Source organism: Gekko japonicus, unplaced genomic scaffold (genome assembly GCF_001447785.1).
Source record: "Gekko japonicus isolate JY-2015 unplaced genomic scaffold, Gekko_japonicus_V1.1 scaffold326, whole genome shotgun sequence".
Taxonomy (NCBI): Eukaryota; Metazoa; Chordata; class Lepidosauria; order Squamata; family Gekkonidae; genus Gekko; species Gekko japonicus.
The window spans coordinates 1284731-1305270 of NW_015165245.1; the positions used below are offsets into that span (position 1 = coordinate 1284731).

Genomic DNA, 20540 nt, shown 5'->3' on the forward strand with positions numbered 1-20540 from the left:
TTCAACAAAAGACTTCCCTTTAAATGTTTGACCTGAAAATGGCCTCCGTGAGATCCCGAACTCATCTAAACACTAAAACAAGTGACCGTTTAAATGTTGGTTTTCTAAACATGGTGGCAAAGCTCTGCCTATGTGCACACTGCCAATGCATTGAAAAAAAGGCAGGTGAAAAGTGGAAGCCTCGAGCAGCTTTTGAGCGGGGAAGGGGTTTAAACTGGAAGTGGCTTGACACTGGAGGAGCGATCACACAGGAGGAAATGCAGCTTTAAATGGGAGAGCTGAGAAAACATCACTTTGGGACCTGGTAACAAAATACTCCAGGTTAAAGCAGTTTTGAGCCGAAAACCAATGGCTGGGGATGGGAGGCAAATGTTGACTGTGTGATCGTGCATATAAGATCTGTTTCGCTGAACCGTCACGACACCAGATCAAACGGCGCATCTGAACGCACCCTGTAAGTACTTTCTGGATTGTTATCCAAGTCATTAAGTGCTTTACCTAACAAGCACCTGTAGGTAGTTGCCTTTTAGTATGATAGCTAGCGGCAGTAGACCATCTGCAGTTCAAATGTCAGTTTGACCGTTGAAGATCTAGATAGTTGAAGATCTAGATCTCATCTCAGATCAGTTAGATTGATTGATCATCCTAATTGGTCACTCAATTAGCAAAATGACGGATGAGCTAGTATATAGGACAAGAGTGAAGAAGCCAGAACAACACCACACAGAAGAATACAGCAGGTGGTTAGCTCCCTGTGAGGAACTCCCTTATTCCTGAGTATGTGGGGTTTGGTGTCTTTAACCTTTCACAGGCTGGAGCAGGCTTATTTTCTACTGACACTGTCTGCCAGCCTCTGTATCTCAGGATTACACACAGTTCACTCTTCTATCTCAGATTAAGCCATTTACTGTCTCTGGGGCTTTTTATGACCATTGCCTTTTTTTTTGTATAGGATGGAGCTTAATGTTTAACTTAGATCCTGTCAGACACTGAGGCACATGCAATTTGGAATAGTAAAATCACCTGAAGATTTTATTTACAAGGATAGGCAGGCAAGGAATATATATTTACAAGGAGAAGCTTAGGTTTGTGTATACGTTGTTTCAGATGGAATAGTTCAACTTTAAATTAGTTCCTTTATAAACCATCAGTTCAGATGTCACAGTACAAAACACGTTTTCACTCTCAACTCAACCCTTGTGCTGTTTTAGATGACCAGGTTTTGGGTGGACTTCTCAGGTATTCTCCCCCTTTACAGGGAAACACCTCCACTGTGCCCCGTTTAGATTTTGGATTCTCACCAGTCCAACAAACACTCCTGGCACACACCAAACCCACCACACCAGACTCTCTTTCCATCAGGGTACAAACTCTTTGTGAGATGAATGTGTATCTTTTGTTTCTCCACAAGGAGTTTATCTTTCTTTTAAGACTCCTTAGTTGCCACTGTAGTATATAACTACGTTTGGCTCTTCTCAGGTTCCCTTAATCTGGGAATCTGTAGAGAAATCTCCTGTGCTTCTTGGCCTAAGCAGTGTCAACATGACTTGTCAGTTCCCTGGCACAGAATCAACTATCCCAGAACCAACCGCCAGGCTCAACTGCCAAACTCCAACTGTCAAGAGTTTGTTTTTTCATTAGAACCCTCCCCTGAATTCTGCATTAGGATTACATCCTCCCTGCTAGTCATGTGACTGCAGGTATCTTGTCTTGCAGGCTGATCTCAAGCCTGGAATCTGTCACACTCCCCTTTACTGACAGCTTTCAAAAAGAGGATGGATTAATAGTTGTCAGAGATGCTTTAGGCTGGTCCTACACTGGGCAGGGTGTTGGACTAGATGGTCTGTATGGCCCCTTCCAATTCTATGATTTTATGCCAGGAAGAGCTTGCGAAGCTGGAAGAAGGAACTTCACACTCTTCAGGACTTCCACTCTTGCATCATTGCTGCTGGGAAGACTGCTACTCAAGACATCTGCTTTGGAGATGTAAGCCACTCAGGGTCAGTGTCTAGAGGCTCGTTAGTTATGTTTATTGTTTTTGTCTTTGTCTCATACACACCAAAGGACTGATGAGGTAGGGGGCAGGAGCCAGGCCTAAATAGGCTGGCTCTGCCCCCTATCAGTGTCTTCCAATTTCTGCCTCTCGAGGAGGCAAATCAGCCCTCCCCCGCCAGCGCAGGCTCGGTGGGGGTTGGGGCTCACATTCCTTTCCCCTACTTGTGTGTTTTTATGTATGTTTATCTTTTGTAAATAAATTTCTAAATTCTGTTTTAATCATTTGAGTAAGTTACTGGTCTAGAACCCAGGGTCTTTTTTATTCCAGTGCCACAAATTTATGCTACCAAAAAGATTATTTTTCCAATTGGACATATCGAAATTCCTTTTATTTCCTATCACCTTGGACAATAGACATTGTGGGGGCACCCCAATGTCATGACACACTCACATTTCTAAAGTTAATGGTAGGGTCACCTTCATTATAAGCAAAACAAATGCCATCTACAGCTCCTTTCATTCTTTTTCTGCAAGCTCTTAACATTCTTGTATTCTCTTCTTGTGTGATTGTTGATTCTGATCTGAAGTATTCCAGTTTGGAAGTTCTGGTGCTTTCAGCAGAAGAAAGACACACATCCAGCAAAAGTTGGTGACAATATATTCAATAATCTCTATGATTGTGATCATACTGGCTCCACAAAATAATCCAAGTTGCCCACCTACATCAGCTGCAATGAAAAAAAAAAGTAATTTGGCAGTTCCTTAGTTTATGCTGAAACTCCAGGCAAGTTAGGTGGAAATAGGTTCAGTTTCTATCATTGGAATATGACTCAAATAAAACTTGTAGAGGACTGAGACATCAGCAAGGAATCTTGGAACTGCCAGCACTGGGTATTCCGTGGGTTTCAGTACAACAGGGTTTAAAAGACAAACATATACTTGTGTGTTATTTTTCCTCTCCGTTTTCATTGGTTTTTCTCTCTATATTAACATATAATGTAATTTAAAAAATGTCTCTTTAAGCAAATTAAAGTTTATTGCCTCAAGATAGTAACAAAGGTGGTAATATATGATATACCATAATTCAACTTTCTCTTACTTGGAAACAGCAAAGTCCAGTGACATGCAGCAAATAAGTATGTTTGTAAATTAATACATTGCAGTGAATGCAAAGAAATATCTTTTAATTAGGGACCACTTACCAAGCAACTCAGATACGCTCAGTGCCTTCTGCTGCTGTGTCATTTTGTAATTCAGATCATGATATTTAATGTCAATATAGACAAGGTTATGCCTAGGGACAATACATTATGATTAATACTGCTGTTATTAATATTTCAATATGTCATTTTAGACATTGCCATACATTGTGGGTATCACATTTTGATCCGAGGAACTCAGAGTCGCTTACCTGGTTCTACTCTCCCCATTTTATCCTCACAACCGGGTTTGGTTTAAGGTACTGATCATCACATAAAGCCATGCATGGCCTCAAACCCTCATAGCTACGGGACTACCTCTCCTACTATGTTTCACCATGACAAATTTGCTTATTTGTTCAGAGTCTTCTGTAGGTGCTACCCTGCAAATGGGCTAGACCAACAACTTTACATACAAGTGCTTTCTCTGTTGTGTCCCTCTCTTTGTGGAGTGGTCTGCTCTTGTCATTCCACAAATTACGTAAAATAGAGTTGTTTAATAGAGCTTTTCGATTGTTTGGGGAAACTGCAGGGATAAGCACACCCAGAGTGTAATAGATGTTGGGAAAACAGACTTATTTATGAATTTATATCTGCTACAACAAGCAGATATGGACTGTGCTCACGTTTGTGTACCACAGGCAAAGGAAAGCTGTTTGCAAACACCTATGGTGAGAGAGTAAGATTCCACATAGGAAGAGACTTGCTGTCTTCTATTTTAATGAGACAGACACAGACAGCTGGCAAAGCATTGTGGGAACAAGAAGCACATGGTGGGCCTTTGTTAGCAGAACAACAACTCTGAGTTGAATATTCTCCATTGCTGAGAGACTGGGTGTCATGCTCTATCAAGGCTTGATCTGCATTGGAATCACCATTTCTGGTTGAAGGTGCCTTGAGTCATCAAGGCTTGATCTGCATTGGAATCACCGTTTCCGGTTGAAGGTGCCTTGAGCCTTTGCACAACAAAGGGATGTCCTGGAGATGAGATTCAACACATGGCCAAACTGAATTCTATGAGACAGAGGTAGAGTTTCAAATATTGTCACCACCCATATCCTGCCCCTTGCTACATGCAGCCAATAAGGAGAGTTCATTAAATGGATCTGTAGGTCAGAGGTGGGATCACCAGTCTGGCAGGATGCCTCCCACCTGGAGTTAACTATATAAAACAGGAGCCATGCTTTAAGAGAGAGGCTGGCCACACATCCTACCCCCCCCCCCATTTTTCCTTGAGGAAAAGCTCGTTGTCTGAATCTCTCTAAGTTGCACAGTTAGAGACATTCAACCACATTAGCCAACATGTTTTGGCAATGTGGAAGAGCAACAGACCCCAGGGATCCTTCCCTTCCCTTTCAATCATCACTACAACAGACCGGACTTCTAGAACAGGTGAGCATAAATCGTTTCAGCCACCTCCCTACTTCTAAGCAACTAAGTAACTATTTTGTATTCATTTCTGTAATTCTAAAAGGAACTTGTCTGTGTGATTGTGTGTGTGTGTGACTCTTTTTTGCATGTACGTGAACCAAATATTATTACTCAGTAAAAAGAACAACTTGGTTTTAAGATACAAGACTCATCTCCATTTATATAACTGGGAAGTTCCTCAGGGGGCAATTTGACTCCTGTATACACAGGCGAGAACCACAACAATATCATGCCTCTGCTGTAGATAAAGCAGTTTGGCTAACATAGATAAGCCTCATCCTAGGAAAACCTTTGCTTTCAAGGTGTCTCCACTGCCAGGTAAGTTGTTCAAGACAGCATTTCTATAAAGGTAATACAGCTATACAATAACAGAACAGTTTAGGAAAACGCTTTATAAAAGGAAAGGGACTGTGGATTATACTGCTATGTATAGCATGTATTATCATGTTGCTACACATAGTACCCTGTTCTCATATCATTGTTTTCTGCCAATGTAATACCATTTATCTTCATCAAATTCACACTCTGCATCATGCCTAATGTGATATGCTCATTCAGATTCAGTAATACTACTTCTACTGAGCTGAATTATTTATTACAGTCAAAAATCAGTGCAAAAATATATACATTTCCAGAAATGTTTTCGTAAAAGAACTGTTACAAAGATTATATTTAAAATAACATAAGAACATACGAGAAGCCCATGTTGGATCAGGCCAATGGCCCATCCAGTCCAACACTCTGTCACACAATGACCAAAAATACCAGGTGCCATCAGGAGATCCACCAGTGGGGCCTGGACACTAAAAGCTCTCCCACTATTGTCCCACCCAAGCACCAAGAATACAGAGCATCCCTTGCCCTAGAGTTCCTATCTATACCTTGTGGCTAATAGCCACTGATGGATCTCTGCAGATATGATTCTTTAAATACAGAACTACAATAGACTTTATCAGCTGCACAAAATCTGGCAATTGTATCCATGGTACAAAAGGAGAAATATGCCATTCCTCTGATATGCTAGGGATTTGGTGGAGGACAGGAGTAATGAAAACATAAGAAGGCCATAAAAAGGGCACAAAGTAAAACATGCCCAACAGTTTCAATTTTCCCTCTTGGATGGCATGTGCATTCCTGATACGGTACACTACAGTATTTTCCTTCCTGAAGTGCAGATCGAAGACCATTAAATCATGCCAAGGTAAAAGTGTTCCCATGTTTGGGAATCAGTAAATTAGCCAAATAGCTAGATGGCACAAACATCTTTCCCTGAAAAAATGATATTTTATAGCAATACTTAAATGGCTCTAATGCAGGGTTTTTTTAAAAAAACAACCCACAAATTTGTACTTCCAACAATCAGTGTACGCAAAGACCAGGTGCTTGGAAAACTGTATATTATGCACATACATGCTGGTGAGAGGTAGTGCATACCTCTGGTAAGTGGCGAAGGTAGTGCTGAGTGGCCTTCTATGCTGGAAGTCCATTAGGTAACAATGAAATAAAACTGAAACATTAAGCAGCAGAGTCTTGAACTGAAATCAAATAAAACTATTGGGGGGACATACTTATGGGCAAGGATGTTCTTAATCAAAAATCAGTCGAGCAACAGCAGAATCTCATAGTCTATGCCAATGTCAGAACTTTTTTCTTCAAGCCTTAAACTCAGAGGCATTAGGTATTCAAAATAAAAACAAATAGGTGATATAAAGTTGCCCACGTTTTAGATTTTTTAATTAATGGATTCATTGACTGGACCATGCCCTTCTGCAAGGATATTCTTCTGTAACTCTAATCTGAACACTTTCCATTATAATAATCGTTAACAACCCAGCTAATGGACCCCATTGTTTAGGCTTTCTGACATAAATGAGGAACTGCTGGTCCCCATCTTTTGGCATACAGCTGTAAATAGCTGGGTTTCTCTTTTTATATTTTTGAAAAAATCAATTGATTAGGCTATTAGAGAATTTATGATGTATGCTTATTAATAAATGTGCTTGATTCCTGTAGCTCAGACACTTGGGAACAGAAATATTTCCCAGTAATCTGCCATGCCTCACTAAGTAATTGCTAGATAGTGCACTGTTTGTGAACAATAAAACAGTTGTCAAACCAAGCTACATAAAAACAATGCCATGAAATTCTCAAAAGCTCACTAAAGTATCATCATCATCATCATCATCAAAACTACACTCCTTTTTTTTGCACATGGGTTATAAAAGCAAACATATAAGTACTTTCTACATCGAGAATTAAAACCATGATAACTAATTAGGCATCAAATTGCAAATAAGGACTATCAAACTCAAAGGATCATAGACTGAAGTCTGTTAATGCCAAATTTCTTCAGAAAACATAGGACCTGTGACACAAGGGCTGTGGCTCAAAGCAGAATACTTGCTTTGCCTGAAGAAGGTCCCAGGTTTACTCCCCTCTTCAGCATAAGGATATCAAGAGATTATATAGAGCCTGCCAGACACACTGTCGGGCCAGTGCCTGTCAGCATTCAAGGAATGACAAGCTAGGTGCACCAACGGCATAATTCAATACAAAGTAGTTTTATATATTCATGTAAGTATATAATAAGAACAAAGGCCCTTGAAATATTTATATTTGGGAATCAAGAGAATAAATCACTTAGACAATTATGTTGCATCTTGTTTTGGTATTGCATTCATAGGCTATATGAAATAGCATGTATGCTAATAAATACGCACATATTCTTCTACCTTATGGAGTTCCTTACATATTCATCTACTTTACATATTCTTCTACCTTATGGAGTTCCTTACATATTCATCTACCTTACATATTCATCTACCTTATGCAGTTCCGCAGGGCCTGCAAGACGGAGCTCTTCTGCCAGGCTTTTATATAGGGGCCGCCACTTCTACTACTACCACCACTGAAACAACGGGGTTGGGAGCGGTCCCCGGAAGAACTGCCATAAATTTGCATGGCACTGATGCTGCTGAATTGGCCTGGACCATCGACAGGACAATTTCACCTAAGGAAATGATCGTTACCATCCTCAGAGACCATCTTGTTTGTATGGAGCACTTTATCTGTTTCGTCGTGATTTAATAATTTTTACTGTTTTATATTGTTTTATGTATGGGCTTGTGCCCCTGTGTAAGCCGCCCTGAGCCCGTTCGTGGGGAGGGCGGGGTAAAATGCAAATAAATAAATACCTAATCAATTTCCTGCTGGATAAATTTCGACATCTTGCCTAGTAAGCTAATTATAAAAGTATTGATTTAAATAAAACTGAATTTTAACTCATTAAAAGAGAAAATGAATTTGATATTGGATCACTCCATGAGTGGATCTTCCCAGGAAAATATAACCATGCAGGATCTGATTTGGATCCTGGCAGGGATTTAAGTCTTCTCCCCCATGTGATTTTGCTGATTGAGACCAACTCTCTTTCCAGGCTGAATGGGAAGAAAGACAAGGAATTCTACTTTCCTTCCAGTTTTCCTCTCCTGGTATAACAACAGCACACAGGAGGAGGGTCAGTTTTGATTGGTAAACCATACAGGCATGCAGTTAAATCATATTTTCTCTAGCACCATGACCCTGATCTGAAATGAGACCTGGGTCTTGTCTTGTTAGAGCCTTAGACTGGTGTAAGGGTCAAAGTAGTCTCACACCAACCTAAGCTAGTCCAATAAAGTATTATTGTTCCTGTACTGAATCTCACATACTTTGGGACCAACACGTTAGTTACCTTCCATTGAACGTTGGCTGTTTCCAGTAGTTAATGAAGTTTATTCATGTACATGTAAAAGCACAATGCTTGTTCCATCATAATTAGAAATCAAATTACCTTATATATTCTGGGCTTTTGCTTAGTTTTGCAGAAAGGAATTTCATAGCCTTTTTACTTGCAAAAGTTGAATAGGAGATAGTGACTGGGTAATCTGTTTCCTCACAAGGTACTGGACAAGTAGAATTATGTGTTCCTACTGTACACAGTCCCATCAGTTCTACGTTATCTAAAAGGGCAAGAAAGTACATACATAAATGTTACCCATTCTTGAAGGGGAAAACATAATTTTAACTTTTGTCCTTTGTGAAGAATGTTAATGAAATATTATTTGATTTATCATTATAAACAAATGTATCAGTAAGCATATCCTTTGCAGAGGGCAACTCATAACTTCAGGAATTAGAGGGTAAACTATATATAAAGTACATATCTATCATCCTTTCACAATGAAAGGGATAACACCTGAAATACATTGGAATTTCAGGTATAAATATATTCCCATCATTTGCATTATATTCTTTGGGCCTTTTTACAATGAAATCAAATTGTGTTTCGGATGGGAAAAGGCACAACTGGAATTGGTGATTCAGGGTGTGAGCTACCATCATATTCAGCTGTGATCACTGACAGTATTTGGGAGAAAGAAGGTATCTTTCCTTGGTAAATCTCCAAAAATGACTTGAAAAGCAAGTGTGTAGATTTGATAACTAACTCTTCTACTGCCTTGATATTCATATCAGCCAGGCATCTTGAGTTCTAGCCAGGGCTTGACATTATGTATTACTATGGATTGGGTACTGCTTTGGCATGACGAGGGCAACAGACATACAGAGCTTGTGGTAAGTTCAAACTCTACATTTCTGTAGGCCCCAATGGTAATTGCATGGTACTCATTCTAGGAGCCAATTGCAGACACTGCCGCCGCTACAGGGCCATGTGGCAGTTGTGCCTACACCACAGTAGCACCTGTGAAATAGAATCCAGACTTTGGATTGGTTGTTTCTGATTTTACTCACACACTGCAGGAGAAACACACTTGTAAAATTTTTCCAAGTCACACTCTGTTCCATTTCCTTTTCAATCGGTTCATGGAAGAGATTGGGGAAAAAAATTAAGTGAGAAATGAACAAAAGTATCAAAACACACATTTGACATCTACTGCTCCATTACAGTGCAATCATATGGAGAGTTATTCCAGTCTAAGCTCATTTAAATCAATGCACTGTTATACTTTTATTTATGTTCACTCTGTATGAATGTAGCATGTAACATCTGTATTACACATGCCAAAACTCATCAAACTTCTTTAAATTTGGATCTGATGGGCATATGACATATAGAAACTGTCACTCTGCAGCAAATACCTTTATGCTCATTATACTTATTCTTAGGACACTGAAAACCTACATTTGAAACCTAATCTATAGAATCAATGATTAATATGTAATTATCATAGGCAATATATAATAACATCTATAGATTTTTATTCACTACATTAGACTTCAAGGATCATTTGTCTTTTCTCTTGCAGTACAATGCTAAACAGAACCATACCCTTCTAAATCCTTTGGAGTAAATGTGTTTAGGGTTACCTTGCTACTCCAGAAACTGTGATTTTCTCATAGGATTTCTTTGGAAATTACTCTTAAAACAAAGTAGACTCTGTCAAGAGATACCTGGTAGCATGAATGGTAAGCATTTACATTTCTGTTGCACGTGCCGTGCCTTGCATTCTTGTAGACACCCATAGGTGCTATAGATCTTGTGATGCTGAAGTTTGATATTTGGGTTGCACTCCCCCCAAGGGTATTCTTGGATAACTGTCTTTAAAATGAAAGAAAGACAGGAAAGTGTACATGACATCCATTTCTATTGTTAAGTTTTGATTGAACCAACAGCATTAGTCTTAGCACTTTAAAATCTAAAATAAATGTAAGTTCAAAATGATTGTGGTCAAATTAACCTCTTGAGTCAAAATCAAATTGAAATACAAAACTTTAAGCACCCTTCCTCCCTTCCTTGATGTTCTGCAGGGCAGATCTGAACGACAGCCTGACCAATTCTGCACTCTTCTTTGGAAAGTTGACTGCAACTGTCAGGACTCAAGGTTTCTGAGTCTTCAGATGTGCAGCTGAATGCCTGAGTCAATTGGTCCCCATTGTCAAAATGAACTGGGAAGCCATTCTGTGTCAGAAGATCTGTGCATTGTTTGGGGCTTTGTGCATGGAACCAATAGCTGTATCTGAGTCACTGTCTCACATTGGTGGTTTCCTCCTTGTTATTTCCTTCCTTGACTTTTGCATACTCAGAGATTAATACGTTTTAATCTTGTAAACTGACTGAATCTTTTAAAATGGCACATATCTTGACAGATCAATTGATACAATGAAGCTCTGACAAATGTGCTTTAGTTCTAGAAGTCTATCTATTACCTTCTTATAACACCCTTTGTCCAAGGAACTTAGGCCCGGATACATGGTTCTCTCCTTTTCAATTTCATGCTCACAATTACTCTGTCAGTTACATTAAACTGGTCACTTCCTCTCTCAGCAAATCATAACGTCCTCTCTCAGCATGAGTTTTTTTTTATCAGCAGCAACTTGAATCCCGGTATCTGCATTGCTAGTTTAACACTCTTTTTACTACATTACACTGTAAATACATTTCTTCTTCACATCCTACACCAACTCTTACCTTAAATTGGCGGATTGCAGCATGAGCATGCATCCCAACTGGTGTAGATACGCCCAAGCCATCAAACCGAGGAGGTTCTTGAGGTGAATGGATAGCAAAGGTTATGCCAGCATCAACAAAACCAAGAGCAGGGTCATCAGTGAACTGTTCCTAATGGACAAAGCATTCCCCATGTTTGAAAAAGTTACAGTAAAAAGAGAAATGATTGCAGAGGCAGACAATGACAAACCACCTCTGCTTCTCACTTGCCTAAGCCTATTGCTGGGGTCTCCATGAGTCGTTTGTGACTTGACAGCACTTATATAAGGGAACCTTTACCTTTACTTACCATTTTGTAATACATATTTTTAATCATATAAGTCACCATTCTTTAAAGCTGCAGCAAGTCAAACATTAATACACAACCCTTATTTACATTTTACATTTTTTGCAAGCACATTCTGGTTAATTGGTTATTTTTCCCAGATTCCTTTCCGTCCCAACACAGAGAAATCTGCACCATTGCTGAAGGAGCTGGAATTCATAATTTGAACCCAGTTTCATAACAGGGGTCTTTCTTGTTGGGTAAAACTTATCAACACCCTCCCTTTTATATACAGGAAAAATCAGCATTGTCACCCTCACTATCATTATCATTAAATAAGTTCCTTCTGGATCTATCACAAGGTGTCTTTTTGCTCAGTCATCTGTGGGAGTGGGAAACAATTAATGGAGAGAAAGAGAAGAGTTGATTGTATTTAGTTATTCCTGCAGTAAACACAGAGAAAATAAGAACTGAAGTAGAGCCTGCTGGATCAGACACTGGTCCATCTAGTCCAGCATACTATTTTATACAGCAGTCAACCGATTGCACTGGAGGGCCACACAAACAGGGCAGAGAGGCCAAGGCCCTCCCCTACTGCTGCCTCCCAGCATTGGTATTCAGAGGTTTGCTGCCTCTGTATATGGAGGCTCCCTTCAATCACCATGGCTAGTAGCCATTGATGGACCTCACCTGCATGAATCTGCCTAACCCACTTTTAAAGCATTCTATACTTGTGGCCATCACTACCTCAAGTGAAATTAAATCCCACCATTTAATTACTCATTCAGTAAAGAAGTACTTTCTTTTGTCTGGCCTGAACCTATTTACCAACAGTTTCCAGTAATTTTCCTGGGATGGATGTTAGGCTAACTGGCCGTAATTTCCTGCATCCCTTTTTAAAAACTGGGATGACATTTGTTATTTTGCAGTCATCTGGCACAAAGGCCAGTGGGATTTACTAACAAAATTATGACTTGCTGAGTACCTTCTGTCCCATACGGAATATGTTTTAGGCCCTCTGACAGTGTAGGCAAAATAAATAAATAATTCCTCACCACCCCTACCTTCCTGGGATTTCTGCCAACTTTTAGGAGTGGACAGGGTTTTGTTTTATTGGAGGGTTTCCTTTAACCCCTTCCCCCAATCTCTCGATTCCTGCTGGGCATTTTCATTCTCTTATTCAGTGAAGCCCAGGATACCATTTGAGATGTCACCAGTTTCTCAGAGAACTTGTTCAGCACATGAATTTACCTTGTCCAACACTCCCAATCAGACTGTAAGCCAATCAAGGGATATGCTTGGATTGCACTGAACGACTTGAACAGCTACTGAACACTCAGTTTGTAGGTGCCTGCTGGTCAGAAGCAGACTCCCAGCTGATCAGAGGGGGGGGTCTTGTCCACCCCAGCCTCTCAGCAAAGTGAAATTGGGAGGGGACAGACACAATGCTTTTGATCTTTGATTTACCAAAGAGTGTGTGTGGAAAGAGCATCCTAGCAAGTTTCAGAATGGGAGATCAGAAACACCTGAGTTCCAGCTACTGGCTATATGCAGCAGTGCTATAATGCAGCAAATTGTCTCTTTAAGAAGATGCCCAATTGCAACTGGTGTCAGGGTGAATTCAGGACATGCAAATCTAACAGTGCAACCCCAAACAGAGTTATATCCCTCTCAGCTCATTGACTTCAATGGACTTAGTCAAGAGAATACACAGTACGTACCAACTTACTATTTGGGAAGGTGACATTTCAGAATTTTCATTTAAAATTTTGCCATTTAAAAGCAATACAAATACAATACATATATGGCAAATAGCAGCACATCAGCAAAGTTTTATAATATTTTCCCTTGATTGCTGTGATTGAAATACCAGTCCCTGCCATACAAAGTATTTCCATAGGGCCACAAGAATACCGTATTTTTCACTCCATAAGACGCACCTGACCATAAGATGCACCTAGTTTTTAGAGGAGGAAAACAGGAAAAAGTGCCTCTTCTGCTGCTGTTCAGTGGGGAGAGAAGCCTATGCAAACCAGAATGATTCAAGAGGGCTCTTCTACACAGGCAATATGGTTACACTGTACAAAAGACTTCACAAATTATTAGGGTACACCCAACACCTCCTGTCCACACATGCTTAAGGTAGGATAGCAGCTCAATATTTCATTAGCAGTGGTACTTAAGAATATCTGTTCCAGTGCAACAGAACCCTGATTGGCCTGCAAGTGTCCTTGTTTTAAAGACTTTTTTGCCTAAGGAGGGGCACTTTTTCATAGAATCATAGCACCACAGAGTTGGAAGGGACCATACAGGCCATCTAGTCCAACCTCCTGCTCAATGCAGGATAGAGCACACCTGACAAGTGTTTGTCCAGCTGTTGCTTAAAAACTGCCAATGAGGGTGAGCTTACCACCTCCATAGGCAGCTGATTCCACTGTTGCACAACTCTTACTGTAAAAAAGTTTTCCCTAATATCCAGCCAGTACCTTCCCGCCCTTAATTTAAACCCATTATTGCAAGTCCTATCCTCTGTTGCCAACAGGAACAGCTCCCTGCCTTCCTCTGACAGCCATTTTTGTTACCTAGATGTAGGACCTGGCACTTATCCTTGTTCAATTGCATCTTGTTCACTTCCACCCACTTTTCCAGTGTGTTCTCACTGAATTCTATCTCTATCTATTGGTGTGTTTGCTACTCCTCCCAATTTGGTGTCATATGCAAATTTAATGAGTAGCCCCTCCACACCCTCATCCAGTTCATTTATAAAAATATTCAAAAGTGCCAGGTCCAGAACCAAGCCCTGTGGCACCCCACTGGACACATCCATTCAGATGAAATACCATTGATAACTACTCTCTGAGTGTGGTTCTCCAACCAGTTCACTGTCCACCTAACTATCCTAGAGTCCAGTCCACAGTCCTTTAGTTTACCCATCAGAACATCATGGAGAACCCTGTCAAAAGCTTTATTGAAATCCAGGTAAACAACATCAACAGCATTCCCTCAATCCAGTAAGCTCATCACTCGATTATAGAAGGAAATGAGGTTGGTCTGGCAGGACTTGTTGGGGACAAAGCCGTACTGACTTCTCCGAATCACCAAGTTGTCCTTTAGATGCTCACAGATTGATCCCTTTAAAATCTGCTCCAGTATCTTCCCTGGGACAGAGGTCAGATGGACTATTTTCTTAAAATATAGTGATATGTAACTAAACAGGAAGATGCTTATTACATTATATGACATCACTTGATTTCCTCTGTATAAATGATAGAATCTAAGCAAGCCTTGCACCAAAATTACTAATGTTTGTAGTAAGTGAAGCTGGAGTTAGAGTCTTTTTATTGTAAATATCTGGGCTAAAGACTCATATTTCATTCAGGATACCCAAAGCATATACTTTTAACCATCAAGATTCACTATTGCATTTCCAGAATATTTTCAGCAGATGTTTAAGTTTATATTGACCTGTTTGATGTCAAAAAGCAAACTCAGGCCCCTTCCAGAGATGCTCACTCTTCTTCTGGTTGGAACGTTAACATGGTTAAAAGTAAAGCAGTTTCCATATTCAGTGAAGACATGCTCAAAATCCTTCAACAAAGAAAGGAAAAGGGGAAACTGCATTAGGTTTCTTTGTGTTTTCCTGGAGAACTGTAGCCATAGATTTGGATTTACTTGGGACCAGTATGGAAAAATCAACCCTGTTCGTCTCTCTGCACCCCTTCTCCATCAATGGCACACACCTTCCATGGTCCTTAGGCCAAGCTATAATTTTTTTTTTTGCAGTTAAACTGATGTTGTATCTCTCAGAACAATATTTTTACTGACAATCTTTCTCTTTCTGCTGTTCCCATATTTTTATAGTCAGCATTCCATGTTAAGAACTGGACTTATTCAGTTTTAAGGGGGTAACTGCTGCTATATTTTGTTGCTAGAACTGGTATACTGCAACAATGATACAGATGCTGCAGTCTTGACCCCTGCTTGGGAATGCTGCTGCGGGTGAGAAGAGAATGAGGGAAAGGGTCACTCAGGAAGGGCACAAGTGCCTGGTGAATGGTAGGATTCCTAAGGACCTGCTGTAGCATGCTTTGACAGGGGCCAACTTAAAAGTTCTAATTGCTTGGACTGAGATTCTGTGCTTGACTTCAGCTGGCATTGCCTCAATGGCACTGGGTTTTGCTGGGCACTATGTGATTGCACTGGTACTGCTGGACTTGCAAAAATGACCCCCTCCGCCTTCAGTTTCTACTGCAGAGATTCTCTGGTTTTACTTTAGTCCAACTTCCTTGGGGGGGATGTTTCTTAACCCCAGTCTGGTGAAGCTTACAATCACTATTTTGTGATGCTTTGGCTGGCATAAGTTAGTAAAAGTGAGTACAAAAACAGACTCCTAGTTCTCAAAAATGCCCTGTAGATATTTGAGATAGTCAGCTCTTGGGCTTCAAAATGGAGAACAGAAGCCCTTCCAAGTGCCTGCTCAGAACATGAGCGGTATGATGGATTTTTATTTACTTTTTTTGCCATCAAGTCACAGCTGACTTAAGGTGACCTGTACAGGTAAAAACCTGTAGGGTTTTTAAGGCAAGAGACTTTTGATGTGGTTTGCCATTGCCTGCCTGCACGTCGGCCCTGCTTAGCTTCTGAGATCTGATGAGATCAGGATATCCTGGGGCTATCCAGGTCAGGGCTAGGCTGAGTAATGTGACTGGCCCAAGGTCACCCAGCAAGTTTCCATGGCATGAGTGGGAATTCGAACCTGGATTTCCCAGATCCTAGCCTGGCACTTTAACTAGTACACCATGCTGGCTCTAATGACGGAACAGAGTGCTGGAATTTGTTTTTTTTTTTTACTGGCATGATTTTATATATATGAAGTTAAATAAAAGAAAATTTTCACTGTCTGCATTGAAACAAAGTTTAGGTCCAAGGGCACCTTTAAGACCAAACTTTGTTCTGCTGCTTCAGATCAGTGTGGCTACCCACCTGAATCTATCTCCTGGCCATTATTATTATTCATTTTATTTCATGATTATTAGTGAAAATAATTTTGTTGTATAGAGGAGGGGCCCTGACCTGGATAGCCCCAGCCTAGCCTGATCTCGTCAGATCTCAGAATCTAAGCAGGGCCGATGTGGAGGCAGGCAATGGCAAATCACCTCTGAACATATCTTGCCTTGAAAACCCTATTGGGTCACTGTAAGTCAGATGACTTGACAGCAAAAACACACACAAAAAAAACCAGAGGAGGGGTTGTTAAAGAATTATCTGCCCCAGGAGCCAAATAGGCTAGGTACACCACTGCGCAGGTGATGTCATTTAGCTCTAAGAATCACCTAGAATAGGGATGGGCATGAACTGGTAAAATACGGTTTGGTTTGGTTCATGGTTTGTGATGTGCCTGGTTTGCGAACCATGAATCATCACAAACTTTTAGCTACCAAATGAACTGGTTCAGTTTGTGAGCTTCATGACACAGTGGAATGGTGTCTAGTGTGTGTGATAGAGATATCAAACTTGCGGCATATCTCCGGATGATTCTCCTTTACCTGCACTCCAAGTCTGGTGAGCATTGGATTTACAGGGTTCAAGTTATGGCTCCCCCAAAAAAGGTGCCCCCAGGAAAGTGCTGGCTGCAGAAATGACAGACACAGGTTCAAAAAGTTCAGGACGTTGGGATCTTGTCAAGTCACGTAAGATTATCCGAGAGTTTAGCCATAATGTATAAATCCCACAATTTCTTATGCCATTGTGAAATTGAGGGCGTCATTGTTGTTTTCCAGTGAGTTGCAATGACTGTCTTGGCTGCAAATAGCAGTATGGAAACCCTCTCCACCACTGAAGGAGCAGAGTCCTGAGCTACCCAACCGTTCAAAAAGAGATTTTCCGGAGTGGAAGTGATGTCTATATTGTCTATGGATCTGATTTTTGTTATAATTTCTTCCCAGAATGGGAATATTTTAGGGCAAGTTACCCAACAGTGAAGATAGGTGCCGATATTGTTGCATTCTTTCCAACACTTTGGGCTATATGTCCGCGACATCCGTGCCAGTTTATTGGGAGTGAGGTACCAATGTGCCATTATTTTAAAAGTCTGTAGTTTCTGGTTTCCTATATTGGAATACTTACAACAATTTGATGACAGATACTAAAGAAATTGATGCCTTACATCTCTGGTAACCATTGTACTTATACCAAAGTTTTGCAACAGTACATACGTTTGCTTACCTATTTCTACTGAAAGGTATTTGTTTGTGTTCTTAATCATTAAGTTGGTTCTTTTATTTCTTAATATTTTATATATGTAATTTACAAAGATCACAAGTTATGCATACGAACACTATTTGTTACTGTTTTGCTTTACCAAACTATGTTTGTACACTTTTTTGCCAGCTATTCTTTTGTAATCAATAAAATTTATTGTATATTTATAAAAAAAAGTTCAGGACTGTATAGAATGGACCGTGTGCAAGTTAGAGAAACCAAACTCTCAGAGGACCTCCCCCTGATGCTCCTTTACATGTCTTCCACGTTTGCTGAGGATTGGACTTAGGGGGTCCAAGTTATGGCCTCTCAAAGAAGATGCCCTAGGAAGATACTTCTGTAGGAAATGTCAGGCACAAATTCAAAAGTCCAAGCTACACACATCAAATGCACAGGGAACCTATGAGTGCTTCCAAGGCTGGGGAATTCTGCCTCGACTTGCTTTGAAGTTGCTTTATTGCTTTGAAGTTTTGTAAGCACTTTGAATTGAGACAGTCTGTCTGGAAATGTATCTATTCACAAACTTCCACAAACCTCCATGAACTGCTTGAAAGTTCATGGAAAGTTTGTGCCAGTTGTCCTGCCGTGAGTTTCAGTTTATGAAACACAAACCAGCCAAAATTCATCATGAACTTTAGTCAGTGAATTGGTTCATGCCCATCCCTAACCTAGAACTCTATGGTAAAATCATAGTTTCTGGCAATTCCTAGAGGTACCTGATGTCACTTCTGGGTTTACCTTGGAAGTGATGTCACAACACTGATGGGTTTTTAAAAATATTCTCCTGCCACCACTTAGAGTGCAGTAAGCAAGAAGAGCTGCCAGTGCTGTCAGATGGCCATCTAGACTCTGTTTAAAAACCTCCACAGGAGAACCCACCACCTCCTAAGGAAGCCTGTTCCACTGAGGAACCACTCTCTCACGAAATTTTTCCTAATGTTTAGCTGAAAACACTTTTGATTTCATTTCAACCCACTCGTTCTGCTCTGACCTTCTGGGGAACAAAAAAACAACTCTGTACCAGGGCTCCCCATTATTAAGAAGCAAGACTTGTGGAACATCCAATTTAAAGAAGGTAGCATGCTTTCCATGTGAATGACTTACAGAGCAAGCTTGTGACGCAGCATGGGTAACGCCATTCCCACCCTCCAGATATTGTGCATTTCCCTTCCCATATGGGACAAATCATAACAACCCTGTGAGGCAAGCTAAGTGAGGAAATAGGGACTGGCCAAGCAAACAAAATGCCTTACCGTCTTTGAATTTGAATGTCCAACACTTTAACCATACTTATACCCTTTGTGTTACTCCAAAATGACCAGTTTTTTAACATGCTTTCCCTCAACTTTGTTATAATGTTCACATTTCCTTTTATGATGTAATATTACCTGAGGGTAACAAGGCTTCCCAAAAAATTCACATTCCAGCAATGTGCTATTGTTGAGGTAGAAACCATTATTCCTGGTAAACTCCTTGATGCTGAAATTTTGATTCCCCTGAAGAAAATCTGAGAGCTCCTGGCCAAACTTGTCCTCAGCATCAAGCAAATGAAGGACACCAGAAACTATATTCCAGAGGAAGAAAATGATGCTCAGGTTAGCTACAGCTTGGGTTTGGTACCTGTTGGCACAAAACAAAAATGCTGCATGAGACTCAAATTCTCCAGTTTAATCCTGAGGCAGCTCTTAAGACTCTTTCAAACAGAGGAATAAGGAACTTGGGGCAGTCTTTTGGCCATAACATTGCATTCAACAACTATGCCATATATGACCAATGCATGCTATGGTGTTCAGTACCTGAGAAGCAAATAGGGGCAGAGGAAGCAAAGGTGACTTACCTGTTCAGGTTACAAAAAGTTACAGCAGGAAACTCAATATTTTCCACATATTGAACAACTACTGATGTTGTGGTGGGCCAGCTGAAATAATTGATGAAACGACTGCGGATTTGCCAAGCAACAAGGATAACGGAGCCCAAGACTACTAACATCCATAGCACCTTACGTGTCTTGGTGTGGGTTCTGACAATATTATGCACCCCATGGAATGAAGTAGAATTTGCAAATTCATAATCATACTTTTTCCTTTCTTCCAGGGATGGCAATTGTCTTCTGGACAAATACAATTTAGCTTTTCCCAACAAACCTTGACATTTGAGAGAAGAAAAAAATATTGACATAAAAGTGTACTATAAAACCAAGTGAAAACGATCCTTCACAGTACATTTGGTATCAGTTAGGATACCACCCTTTTAACAAAGCTAGCCCTCAAAGCACTGCTGCCAAATATTTTGATTTTCTTCTAGGTATTTATGTAGATGTGTCTGGATGCATTAAATTAACAGCAACTGTTCACCAATTGTGCAAAAAAGTGGAAAGATCATTATGGAAAATTGTCTTGATTCTCTGTGTTAAAACAGTATCAATAAATGATGGCTTTTATCAGCTGAAAGAAGTGACACTAATTGCAATTTATCTATTCCAGTTGTTTAAAATATAGTTCCTTATTTAAATGATATGCTTATTTCCAGTTGTACTCTATTTAGATCTAGAAATATTTTGGTTTTACTAGTGTCTGCAGAAAATAACTAAAGCCAAAGCTTTCCTACCACCAAAACTCAAGACAAATTAACAACACCAGACTAAGACTTCTTGTTACTCACCCTGGTCATGAAATCCACTTAATTTTCTGAGCCTCTCCATTGGACACTGATTATCTAACACAGGAGATGCAATGATCAAACAGTGGTATTTCACTGCAAGTAAATAGCTTATATTAAGAAGGAAGGGGTGGAGATTATAATAAATACCACATCCAAGGGCAATTTGCAATCCCCTGTTGCTACTTTCTTCTTTCTAAATAGCATGTTCACATTATAAAAA

The 20540-nt window shown here is 40.2% G+C and overlaps 1 protein-coding gene across 1 annotated transcript; it reads right to left on the reverse strand.

Annotated features, from left to right (window-relative positions):
* Nucleotides 1–2532: 2532 nt before the first annotated feature.
* ASIC5 (acid sensing ion channel subunit family member 5) lies at nucleotides 2533–19803 on the reverse strand (the record flags this gene model as incomplete). The annotated part of the gene is made up of 9 exons (XM_015410063.1): nucleotides 2533–2723; nucleotides 3198–3289; nucleotides 8458–8626; nucleotides 9417–9473; nucleotides 10077–10224; nucleotides 11095–11244; nucleotides 14864–14986; nucleotides 19048–19279; nucleotides 19497–19803. Coding segments are annotated over 9 exons (1469 nt in total), but the record flags the coding sequence as incomplete, so codon positions are not given.
* Between the last annotated feature and the right edge of the window lie 737 nt (nucleotides 19804–20540).